Consider the following 13,843-nt stretch of genomic DNA (forward strand, 5'->3'; position numbering starts at 1 on the left):
TCGAAGCATGTAACCAGTATTAGCTCGGCGGAGACCGTAGGTTACGGAAAGATCCTCGGGGCTAATGATCCATCACCTCCTGATTCTAAAGTCCGAAGTGGCTACTTAACGACTTTACGGCTGCTTGCTACCCAGGAACGCCCACGTGCCACAGGTAAACCTCGCCGACGCGCCTGCGAATTGATCAGCCGGTCTATTAATAGAGCGGGGCGCTACCTGCGATCTTCCGGAGTGGGAAACGCTATGATCTTACCAGTTTTCGAAAAAGAAGTGCCAACGACTTCCGTTCGCTAAATCGAATGATATTTTTGTTTTTCTTTATTATCGATCTTTTATATGCAGAACAAAATTATTTCTTTCGAAAGTTTTTATTCTCACGCAAGAAATTTTGCTGTTTTACATATCAGACTTGATATGAATAAATATTATTCTTAATTATTTATATACATATATTCAATGCAATTGAATTATAAAAAATATTTTATAATTAAAATAGATTTCAAGGTTAATCGAGATTAATCGCCTAAAATATTCATACGACATTAATTTATAATATGTCGATGTTTTTTTTAAATACGAAATATGTTGTATGAATATTTAAATACAAATTGCTATTTATAAAACACATGTCTATCTATATATTTGACTATAATCGCAATATATATTTAATGAAATGACATCAAGCATTTACGAAAATGATTTCAGCGCGGTTATAAATTACAAAAGAGAAAGAGGGAATAATGTTTTAGTGGACATTATATTTTCTTAAGACGATTCATTTAACATCGCTGGATTCCACGCGACGGCAGGAATGCTGGCGTTTCAAGTCGAAAACGTTAAGCCATAGTAGAGGCTTGAGACAGAGGGAGAGAGTGAGAGACGAGCGAAATGGAGAAGAAAAAGACAATGACGTAGTACCTACCATCGTAGGAATCTCGTGTCATCTACCAGGTTCTTCTCTTCTACCTCTGAATCATCGTTCTTTGTCTTCTCTCGGGATCTTTCGTAGCTGTGGGTAACCATCCGCAAATCGTCAATTCTTCAAACTCGACATAATGAATTCTAGATAGTATTTAACGGGATGCCTTTTTTTATCATTATTTGGATAGAGGCCGTTATAACCAGACCGTAATGACCTCAATATTTGCATTTTAAATTATATCTCGTAATTTCTTTTAAATTTTATGCAGTATGATTATTATAATAATATTAATAATGTAAATGCAAATTGTAAATGGATGTTAGAATAGGCATCATAAGTGTTTTGGTCGTTTATCTTTTATTCCGCTCGTAACGGAATGATTGAGGATTGAAGTCGAGGGAAAATTGATCCTCGCTACATTCTATTTATTTATTTATTTATTTTTTTTTTATTTACTTTTTTTCTTGTTCTTAGTCACATGAAGCATTATTTACATTCATCCTTTTATATCCTTTTCGTGCAAATGGATGAGATGATTAATGGTTCTATCTTATCATGTTCTCTCTCTATTAACTTAAGTGACATAAGAATTTACGCCTATGCATTGTTATCTCTTGTTATCATGCATTTTTTAAATTTCTTTTTTTTTCCTTTGCTTTGAACAGTCCCGATCTGCTCAAATCGTGTAGTAACGTTAAAGCGGAAACCGCTAATTTACGACCAGCGAAACGCTAGCACACATCTCGTGACGAGTTTCCTAGTATAATCGTTGTACGAATACAATAAATCATATTTTTTAAATTGTACAATTAATAATTTAACCAAGATTGATATAAAATGACGTAAGTGATGTGTTTTGATACGGAATTCGATTCTGCAACGATCGTGAAATTGATCTTCGATCATCGCTATCGTTTAACATTAGTGACTATTCCATGTGATCGGTACAGACGTTTAATAGGGTTTGAGAACCAGTTGATGTAACAATCCACGTGATAGAAGTTGGAAATATAGATAATATGTAATAACATTAGGGAAATAATTCTCTAAATGTGTACACGCGAATCTTTGTCAAAGGTTAAACGACGCGGAATGACGTTTCGCATTATTCGTCAAGCTGACCAAGATTCTTTCTTGTCTGCAGGACGGAGCGCTTCCTGATGTTCGCCATAATTGTACGACGGTGGACGGGGTCGATACGGCCGTAAACCCGATCAGCTGGAAGGAGATTCGAAGCCGGTAAGTCCAACGGCACCTGCTTATTGTGCTTATTCATTCGGGATGCGCCTATTCGCTCGTGTACAATGTGACTTAATGGAACCCATAAAAGACCTTTAACATTACTATGAAATCTATCGCCGTAGTCCGACTACACAAACCAATGTGACTTATCGGCGATGCTTCCCCTAGCGATACACCTCCGCGTAGCATGTTCGCGAGTACGACACGTATCCATTATATCGAGCCATTGCGCCTGCATAGTTACAAGCGTCTTTCAATTGAAATCATGTTAACATAGTCGTATAATGGTGTACCTTTCAGCTTAAAAAATCCAAACTTCCCGTTACAGTCGTCAAGTGGATTCTAGAATCCACAATACTTCGCCATCTCACATTTCTCCTCCCAGTTTTTATCTAGCAGAAAACACTGATATATATCTTTTGAAGTGTTAGGTCAATCGTTTTCGTTCCATGAAAAGAATTGTCATAGCGTAGAACCTATGATATCTCACTGCTGCACGCCACAGTGCTGATATGCTATCGAAATAATTTATATTTCGCTCGTAAATATGACTCAAGATCGCGGCTTTCGCGGATCAATTTTGCTCGCTCGAATTACTCGCTTGACAATACGAGCGCGTGATTACTCAAGGTGGCCAGCGCGAAAAATAGGATTTGCTCAGAGCCGTACACGTGGCGGCATAAACGACAGGGGAGAAAAATGCGGCTCGCCGTATACTTGACTCGATGTTCGGTCCAAGTATTCATACACAGGCACGCGCGAACAATTACGGACGGCGGGACAACGTTTTACAATAAGTCAATTCGTTTTCAAGCTGCGTAAGAACGGCCTAACGAAAAAAAGACCCGGGCTGGATATAGTTATTGCGGGCTGTACACGTGAACAGGTCGATCCGGTCGAGTGAGATCAAAAGAGGAACGAAGAATGAAAGATGAAAGGAGAGAAGAATGGACGGGAGAGAAGGAGAGATGGGAGGGGGAGGGGAGATTTCGCGATGGGAACAGGAAGGGGGAGTACGCAGGAACGATGTACACGTATATGACGGCATCGAACGGCGATAAATACGTGAAAGAGAGGAAGAGAGCGGGACGAGAGGCACGAAGAGCGGAAAAAAGAGAGAGAGAGAGAGACAGAGATGAGGCTGTACAATAATCGAACGTGCTCGCAGCGCAGTGTTTGCAAAAGAGCGATATCTAATCGGCGAAATACTCGTCGAAAGTAAACCCAAGAACAGGGTGGAGCACCAGGCGCGCATACATCGTCGCTCCTCGTTGTTCACGGACAGTTTCGTCCGTTCGTCTCCCGCTCGCTCGTGAACGGGTTATGCGCGCCGGAGAGCCTCTCCTGGCCGGCAATACCTGCCGCGCGCGCGGTGCACAGCACGCCCCGTTCGGTGTGGACCCGTTCGGTGGTATCTATATACACGTGTGTATATGTCCTCGCACACGTACGCGTCTCTTTGGTGTGCACACGTATACATACACGCGAGGTGCGCGCGAGCGCGGATACGCACACTCGCGCATTTGCGCCAGCAAACACACATATTGCCGTATATACCACCACCGAGTATTGTATAATGCAGCCATTGATAGCCGTCCTCTCTTTCACGCACGCGATCTGTTGCAGTCGCTGCAACCCGTGTCCGGTGACAGCCTCCAGTGTCCAGTCTCCCTCCCGGTGAGTGTCCACAAGATTTATTTTCCCAGGCGATATACGGGGTGTCGTCGCGAAAACGGGACGCGCGCTCCCGGCCGCGAGAGCGAAAAATTCCAATTCGTCCCCCGAATATGATTTGCGAGAAATAATGATTGTCGGGCGTTTTCAGGACGGCGAGCGCGATCTAAGCAGAAGTACTATTTAGTGAGGTGTGACTTTTGTGGATTGGATACTTCTTGTTTTCCTTGCGCGCATTCGAACGTTCAGGCCCTCACTTATCGTCGAAAATGGAATCGATTGGGTACGTAAAACTATACTAGCGTTTAATTATCTGCTTACTATGCTATTGAAAAAACAAATTGTGCAAGTTTACTTAATAATTGCTATTTACTAGTTGTACATGGCACATCGAACCATTATTGTCGCTCCTGTTAATGAAATCTTTTTAACTTAAAAATTTTTAAATTAAACTTGACTTATTGTCTGATAAGAGTTGAAAATTTTAATGAATTGAACTTTTGAAGAAGTGTAGACAGGAGATAAATTCTTAGTCAAATTTTATACTTTCTAAAATTCCTAGAGTAAAACGTCACTCTAAGAGAGTAAAAATTGAGCTTGTGCAATTTTCGAATCATTTTTCACATTAATAAGAACAAAAATTCACTCTTAAAGTGTGTAAATTCACTTTTATAGAATGATGTAAATCTCGTCACTCTAAAAGAGTAAGAATTTAGCTCGTGCAATTTTTGATTTTTAATTCTACGAGATTTAGGGAGTATACGTGGCTTTATTTCATAGACATTTAATTCTGCATTCAACGACAAAGATATAATATTTGAGAATTGTTAAATTGCGCTGAAATGTCCTCGTGAAAAATCTCACGGGTGAAAAATGTACCGCAAAGAATTCATTAGTAGGAACGGCAGTAATGGTCGGGCATTCTATGCGTCGCGCGACACATTACGGAAAATGAACTTTTACTTCACAATCCGCCTCGCCAGTGGCAATCTCTGTTGATATTATACGCAAAGCGGAAGCGCGCTACTGTGAGCTTACGTAACATCCAAGTTCCGTCGACGCTCGCGCAAGATCGAGTCGAGGCAAGAAGCGTGGCGAGAGCAAACCTTCCTCCCGGCCGTACTCGCGACTTTCGCCATTAATCGCGCGCGTACGTCGGGGGTATCGTCATTATTTTCTCGATCGCGTTCTCGCCGTTCTTCCCCTCACTTTCCAGCCGCTGTCTTTCTCGGGTGCCCTGCGGTACTTAACGAGCAGATCACTTTCAGCCACGGAGTGTACAGTCGCGATCAATTTACAAGCGCAACGAATCGCCACGGGACCGTGCGAGTCGCGGAAGATTGCGATCGCCGCCGCTCCGCCGCGCCGTGCGCCGGTATACGGCGAGAGGAAACCGTTCCACCGATCTCTCATAGGTGGTGAACGAATTACAATTGGCGCGCGGCGATTTGCACGCCGCCAAGGGAACGATGAAAGCGGCGAGAAACGATCGGGACACCCGTTGAGTCGTCGATCGCTCCGCCACTCGCGAACGCGCGAAATTGCGTAAACGGAATTGAATTACCGTCCATTGCAAGAACGGGAAATTCGCGGGCACGGTTCGATTTATTGGACGATTGCTGATGGATACCTACCGAATGGCTGTCATTTTGCGGATAACTAAAAAAATTGTTGACGGTCCTCGTTCCATTGCGCGCGGAAGACGATTTAATCGTATTCCGATTGTCGTTGCACTCTCTAAAATTGGAATCTGTGAAATTTTACTGATTTTGGTGCTATACTTATAATTATTTCAATCAGCGAAATATTCATTGTCTTTTAGCGCGCTGAGAGAAAAAATATCTTAATAAAACGGTTATAACAAAATTTTACTTAACGCATAAAGTTATTTACTCAATAGCTCATTTATTTGCGGTCAAGTTAAAAATTTCTTAATTGAAATATGTATGTAAATAAAATGAAGGAATAATTTTTATTTAAGTAATTTTTTGCATTTCTCGAAAATATTTACTGTTAGACTATTTTTATATTCCAGATAGTCAGATTTTTTTAATTTAAAAAACAATTTAATTAAGTTTAATAATATTATTTATTTCAAAATCGTTATTTAAATGTAAAAAATGTAAAAATACAAAGTTATATATTTAAGGTAATACATCTGTTCATTTCAATGTAAATAATTTTACTTATTGTTAAACAAAACCAACAAATGCTTGCATTAAAATATATGTATTTTTTTCATTAAAGAATTTTTTCTCGGTGCGATAACACACTGATTCCGATTAGAAATAGTGAGAATTTTCCCCCCCTTAATTGGAATCGTCGAGTAGACAGTCAATACTTCCTGATTATCACAGTCACAAGTATAGCACTGCAAATCGGAATCATTGAATAATATATCGATTCCGATTTAGAGAGTAGTAGAGACAGTGTCGTAAGAAATATCCGTAATATCGAGCTATATCATAACATCAAGACTGCTTTCATTTTCCTAATTTTCGCGAAAACAGCTTTAGCGTACAATGACGTAACGCGACTTGGTGTAACGAGATATTTCTCGAACCTCGGTTTCCATTCCCGAATACGGATGTCGCGTTCGGCGCGATATTGACATGCCGCTACCAACGGCAAGACGCTAAGTAAATAGCGCGAGTACGCCGGTATCGTCTCGTTCCATCTCGCACTTGTCAATAAACCTGTAGTATCAGCGTATCTTCCAAGGCGACGATAAAATGTTGCACGGTTTAGCTCGAGATTTTCGACGATGGGAAAGAGAGCCGCTTAATCTTATCGCTCCTTTGTGCAAATAGCACAATGACGATTCGCGATTGCGCAAGTCGCGACGTCCGACGCGAAGCGAATTCCGGCGCTTCCGCCAATTTTATTTCTTCGTTTCTTCGACGGAAAAAAAAAGAAGCGGACGTTAGTTAAATTGGGAGCAATCTGGGCGCGGACGGCAAAGGAGTCATCTCGAGACGCCATCGTAAACCATAGCAAAAAGTGATATTTTCTTCGACATTTGTTAGTCGTAATTCTGACTCTCTTTCCTCCGGCGATTATTAAAGCAGCTTTGCGTGACATAGCGAGAAATCAAAGGGGGAGAGAGAAACAGATGCATAGAATCCGTCCATCTTATCTTTGGATAAAGAGAAACTGGAGGAACGCAATAAAATATGCGACTGTTTGCGAAAAGCGGTATGCACCAAAATGAAGCGCGGTGTGCGATTTATCGCAACATTTTCATGTTTTTCGAATACAAAAAGTAAGTCGTGTCGTCTTCGCGCTCGGAGAATCGGGCATCAGCTGCCATCACGCGCGTTATTGTCGATAATTCAAATTTTTGGCAACGACAAATGAAATTTAAGAATATCGCGCGCCTCGACGACACACGGGATACGCAACTTTGTGTGCGCTTTTGAAAATCTCGATTGCCTGCGGAACAGCGTGCCAGAATAACAAAAGCGGATTGAAAATATGCGAAGAATGCATTAAGAATATATGGTGTGGCTAGAGCTACACAGAGGCAAGCGAGCCGACTTGCGGAGAGGAAAGAAAGAAAAAGAAGTTGAAACGCGCGCTTTTGTCGGTACGTCATTACGACATCCGGTCACCGTATGGTCGTTAAAGTGACACGAATGGTGTTTCAAAAATATCAAGCAAAATATGAATCCGAGTAGAAATAACATCGCGCCATGCTGTTGTTGCGGTGTTTGCGATGTCCTTTTGCACTCATTATACTCGATAATTTATTCCTTTGAGCGCATCGTGTCATTTTATGTAAAAATATTATTCTCAGCCTAATTAAGGAAATGTGCTAATTATATAAAAGAGCACATCGCACGATATCGACGTTTATTCAAAACTTGAATAACACTTGTTTATATTCGTAGCTTTTGTCGAAATAATTTCAAACGCGTGCGTATTTCTGTTCGGGCATAGAGAAAGGGCTGGCGGCAACAAATAATGTCAGGTTGTTCAGAATACCCAAGCCCAAGGATTAACACGCTCTCGTGAGATTATGCAGATTCTGGGGGAAGCGCTCGTCTATTTAATTCTCGATTTATGCGGAACTCGCCGGCCGTTCAACGTGTGACCCATAGCGGCCGTTGTCGACTTTAATCGGGGGACCTGTGTGCGTGTGGAACAGCCGATCGTGAATCCGCTGTTGACGCCGAGAGAAGAGAGCCGGCCTCCTTGACAAAAAAAAAAAAAAAAAAAAAAGTAGGCAAGCATAATCGTAAAGTGCGAATGTTATTCTCCGGGCGATGAGCGAGGCCGCGAAAGAAAGAGCGAAGGGGCAGTATTTTTTCGGCGCGTATAATGGAACGCCATGGAGAATAAAAATTCCACGTCGCAGTCGCGACGGAGGAGATCCCGGGCGATTCGGCTCGAAGCTCGGAGACTGACGTTCGGAACCGTTACAACGGGCTACAGTGATTCACAAAGCAGAAGCAGCAGCAGCAGCAACAGCTTATCTAGCATAATTAGTGTACTTAAGTATCGAATCGAATCAATGCAAGAATTTAATTCGCGCCATCGAAATGGAATCGGCCGCGAGCAACATTTCACGTTTTCTTGCGTCAGCGTTTTGCGCGTCGAAATCCTTTCATCGCTCCTTCGTTGAACTCGTCAATAAATTCAAAGGAAAACTAAAGATCGGCGCACCCCTCAAACCCGTATTCGAGCGTGGTGCCGGATTCCATCGAGCACGTCAATTGCGAATGATCGACGAACTAAAGACGAAACAGGGACGAGCTCGGTCGGCCGAATTGCACAAGCGGATTATACGTTTTCCTTCGTAATAAAACACGGGAAGGTCTCAAAGGGAAAATAATGTCTCCCTGATTACTCGCCTCGATTCAACCCGCTACTCTCTCTCTCTTTCTCTCTCTCCTCCCCCGTTTCCGACGCCTCTTTCGCGCTGTTTCTCTTTGCAGGGATATAACTTCCCGGTCCTTTCTGCCTGGGACTTTGTTGAAATGGGGATTAAAACGATGTTTGCGCGAAAGCCAAAAGCATTACCGACTTTATCTTTCGAATTGCACCGTATTACTTTTCCTTTTATCTTCCGGCGCTTCTGTGATATTTGTTTCCTTAATTTCAGTCGGGTCGACGAAGGAAGGTATCTTTCGCTCTATAAGATTACATTTGTAAGAATTAAAATACGGAGTCAGCTATTCCGTGAATGTAGTGCGAGGCAAATTACATAAAAACGAAATTATTTGAAATTTAGAGATATTTGTAATAACTGAATTTTAGAATATGCTTTTTGTCTTGTATGTTATGTAACTTTTAAACACTGAACATCACAGCTCTAACCGAGATTAGCGCATTAAAAAACATGACTTTACGTAAAATCCAGCTTTTCCGTTTTTTTTTTGTTACGAATCGACGTTTTATTCTTTATGATGACGATAATATTATAATTATTTTAGGTTTGATAATGGCTCAAACGTTGGCCTGCTTGAGTCATGATCATAAAACCGGTTGAACGACAATACTACTTCTTAAAAATTAGCTTCACAAAAGGGGATTGTAATTTATAAAATTTGACGTGTCAACTCTATTGAACGCAAAGAATCATTTGTAGATGGTATCTGGGACTTTGATAGGAGTGTAGATTAATTTTTTTCACGTTTTTTTTTTAATAATATGAACATTTTATTAACTATTCTTACATTATTCGCATTAATTATACTACGATGATTACAAAAACTATAGATAATTTAAAAGTGATATGTCAGCATATTAATGTTGAAGTAGCAAAAAGTAAAAGCACGCGGCGTTTCACCTTTAAATTGAAAATGCAGTTTCTTCACATTACGTGCCATTTGATAAAATATTGCTAAGAATGATTGCCGAGAGACATTGATTATTAACTGGTAGCATAATAATTATAACGATGATTAATCATTTATGAAAGATAATGTATGCGGCGCGTACTCTCTCCTCTTTTATTCGACGTCCATCTGTCATTTTTATAACTAATACTTAATTATATATTAGATCCAATTTACACTTTATAAAGGAGGAGATCATATTTCGCGATGTATACGCAATATTCACTGCACCTTGACTCTCGCCAGTATCAAATATTCAACAAACGAGCTGCAGAGACAAAACTGCTGGTCCCCAATTTCGCGAGGATCTTCGAATAAAAGAAAAAAAAGAGAAAAAAAAAGAAAAGGCGCAAGCCCAAGAACCAAACGGTCGGTCGAGACGCGGTGGATAGGCGTCGCGGCGAAAGCTCGTCCATAATATATGGAGCCCGCGCGAACATAAAATTCTCCAATTGCAAAATTGATGCGGCTTATGTTACTCTCTCTGTCTCTCAGTGCCCCACCGTATCTTCCTCAGTAGTCACCCCGCAGCAGCAGCATCGTCTGCGACGTCGATGCCACGGGTCTCGCGGGTCCCCTCCTCGTTTTACTGTAAAGCAACTCCTCATATTGTACAGGGACGCGTAATTCATTTTTTACCGGACTCGGCTCAATTATTTATAAATTGCTGCTCCCTCGGGGAGGACAGGACCGACTTGTCATCCCCACGATGCGACACGGCGCTTCGTGGCTCTGCCGTTTCCCTCCGATAACGGCAGACGCGAAATAAAAAAACAAAAGCGAATCTCGTGCGACCGGCCAGCAACTCGAAGAGATTGTGTGAGAGATGTTGTTTGTAGTTTAGCGTCAAAATCGTCACGATATAACAATAAAAAAAAAAAAATGCAAATTGAATTACATGATTAATAATTTAGAAACATATAAACGATATCTAATTCCGATTGCAGAAATGTTTTGTAAATACGTATTGACATTTTAACGTATTCATGAAATTTGTTTGATCGATAATTCAGAATTAAATGTTTGTCAAGGGAAAAAGTATTCTGCGCATAAGAACTTGGTAAAAGGATCAAGTGGATGATAGATCAATTATACGCGAAGGTCGTGTATGACCTCGCGCAGCACGCGCTTCGTAATCCGCGATCTTAATGACGCGCCGCTCTACATAAATTTACATATAATTGTAGGCTTTTTCGCGAACCTGGCAATTTCATATTCAAGCGCATCAAAGCGCACATGACGATGATTTGTTTAGCGGTAACACCCCCGTACTCGTAAAACAGGCATTCAAATCTCGGCATTATTATACGTTGAAGCTTAGTGTTTAGAGGAAACTGTAAATCAATCTCACTTGTTATATAGCGGAACTCATTTACCGTGCACACTTATCTCGATACGAACATGAACCTAAGCACTTCTATTATAAATAAATATAAGAAGTTAAAGATTAAAAAAAAATAAAAAGACACATCAGCATTCCTCTTTTTAAACGGTTGATGTTCTTATTAATTGCAATTACAACAGGATTATAAAAAGAATTATTAAAAATCCTGAGAAAGAGAGACATAATTTTTGTGTTACAAATTTTTAATAATTTAATATCGATAGAGATTTCTGAGTTTATAAAGGTATTTAAACCGCACGTAATACAAATGCTACTATTTAGAATTCAAATGAAAATAAGTCGATTGTACTAGTAATTTGAAACCTTATTATTCTCGTCATGTTCATCGACAATTCAAACAGTGTTCCAAGAATATCGTAGTGGTTTGATACTCGGATCAACATTATTACATGAACATCGCCTGCTTTGACTGCTCCCTAGAGACAACAGTCTCCCTTTCTACATCTCCGCGTTTTATTTCATCCTAGTTTCCTTCCCTTTTAACGTTTCATTTCGCCTTGGTTTCCTTCCCTTTTACATACGCGCGAATGCGAATTTGTTGTTTACAAAATCGACCAAAGGAGCGAGAGAGTTTTCTTTTTAATGGAACCATATGCTTTTTAATTAGTCCCTTCCACGCTCGGTTTCCTTCCACTCGAGTGGAACCGCCAGAAGCATAGCAAACTCGTCGTTATTAGACATCCCGAGGACGTCTTTTGGACGGCATGCGATACCAGCATCGATCGGTAAAAATAAAATGTATAATAATTTTTTTACAATGAAATTTTTATATATGTATATTGAATTGATGTAGATTTATGAGTGCGTTTTGAGTTCGATGTTATCTTAACAACGGTAAGTCGATATGGTGACATGCAATCGATTGAGCATATAATTGTTAAAACTATCAATTAATCAGCAAAAAACATTCATCTCGCAATTACATGTCGCAAGTGTTGCGACAACTGACACCGCATTCCTTCAGCGGCGAGACATGCTGTTTTTTCATAAAGCCAAATTATGCATGCATCGATGCGTACATAATCTCATTTTTGTTAAATTGTTCCATTGAAACTACCGAGAAAGTGTTAGCTCGCAATTGACGTCGATACAATCAATTACATAATCACATTCACACACATACGCACGCGTAATATGCCAAACGTGTAAATATTTACCGTGTAGACAATGTCGATATAATGATTGTATTCTATATTAAATAGAAATAATCGATAAGAAATGAACACATACTCTTGTCGATATCAAAAGTCGTTTCGAACAAAAGGCTGTTAGACATCATTAAAAAGTGTTTATTTGGTTTTTAATTTTTCCATTTAAAGTTAAACATAAAAAAAGGTGCGAGGCTCGATCGTATTTTCGCAAAGGAAAAGTCATGTGCACGTTCATTAACGAATTCTCGTCAATAAAAAGTACAGTAGCAGCAAAGATCTCGCAAGGCGAGATGACGATTTTGCGGCGCAAATTGACGATATAAAACCATTGTGCGAAATGCGCAAAGCGTATGAAGCGCAGTGCGAAATGTAACGTGTCATTAGAAAGCGCGAGGTCGTAGCTGCCGGGAGAAATCACGAGACACCATCACGCGCGACGGCTCTTTCCTTGCGATTCGTTAAAAATCATCAGGCGGAGAGCGACAAAGTCGGTCGGCGTCCGCGAGATTCGCCTTTATCCTCACGCTCGCCGGACACAATGCTACACTCTCACGAGAGTGCGCGCATCACGAGAGGACAAGGAGGACACCGCGGCGTTCACGCGTGCACACGGGCGCGCGATCGGAGGCTACCCTTCAAACAACCTTGATATTAACCAGTTGTGGAGGGCCCATTGTCGGCTCCGGACTATGGACATTGTGCTCTTTGAGCGTCCCACAAAGAGCAACGGCTCGCACGCTCGGTGTGCGTGTGGTATTCAGTCAACGCGCGCTATCTCTGGTCCGGGGGCCTCCGTGCGCACACGCATACGTACACACACGCGCGCTGAGTGCCGTTAGATTGCTGCTAAAAGCGCGATGCCCGCGAGGCATTATCCATTGTGAGCGCGGAGCATCTCGAAAACGTAACGTCGGTATCGCGACTGACCACCGGTGGCCGCGCGTCGCGGGAGAAACGGTAGAGATGATTGCGACAGATTTATCGCTACTAAATCGGTCATTTTTTTAACCGATTGATTTCCAATTGATTTACATCATAAAATCCAGAGTGAGCTTAGCAGAATTAAGTTAATTGAAAACTATACACGCTTGATAAATTGTGCAACAATTTTATTTCATTTATACACAATTCGCTTTACACTGGTTCTTATTTATTCAGACATGTCTTTCGAGCTATCTTAAAGACAGAACTTCAAAGAGTAGTCGATACGTTTTATTATTTGCTTCTTCTGTCGCGCTTGAAAATTTTCGAGAAACATACGTACGCCCGCTCCTACACAAATACTCACGTGCGGCACAATCAGAAACACGATGTACCACTCTTCAAAGGCGTGAACCACCCACCGCCGCGGTCGCCGGAGGAAGACGTCACAATAGGTCTGCCGTTTAAGGCGCGAAGGATTTTCAACGGCGGAGATTAATTGGTCGCGGAAGGTGCGAGCGGCCCGAATTCGACGATACAGCGGAACGTCGGAGATCTCTCTCGCGTGTAATCACACGCACACACGTGTTCGCCGAGATGGGGACGAGATGGAGAGAGTGAGATGGAGAGGGAGAGGGAGCACATCGGCTGCGTACGGTCGCACGAAGCTCGTCTTAAGGCCCTAAGC

General features: G+C 41.4%; 1 protein-coding gene across 3 annotated transcripts in view; it reads left to right on the plus strand.

Annotated features, from left to right (window-relative positions):
- LOC105196447 (transcription factor Sox-6) overlaps positions 1-13,843 on the plus strand; it is a 187,512-nt gene that overhangs the window by 61,890 nt on the left and 111,779 nt on the right. For 2 of the 3 annotated variants that reach the window (XM_039446120.1, XM_039446119.1), the window contains exon 3: positions 2,067-2,161. In XM_039446120.1, coding sequence (XP_039302054.1) covers positions 2,067-2,161 — 95 coding nt within the window. Of the gene's footprint in view, positions 1-2,066; positions 2,162-3,170; positions 4,122-13,843 lie in introns of those variants that run through there. The other variant, XM_039446121.1, reaches the window with a different exon arrangement.

This window comes from Solenopsis invicta, chromosome 2, assembly GCF_016802725.1.
Source record: "Solenopsis invicta isolate M01_SB chromosome 2, UNIL_Sinv_3.0, whole genome shotgun sequence".
In the NCBI taxonomy this organism is placed as follows: domain Eukaryota; kingdom Metazoa; phylum Arthropoda; class Insecta; order Hymenoptera; family Formicidae; genus Solenopsis; species Solenopsis invicta.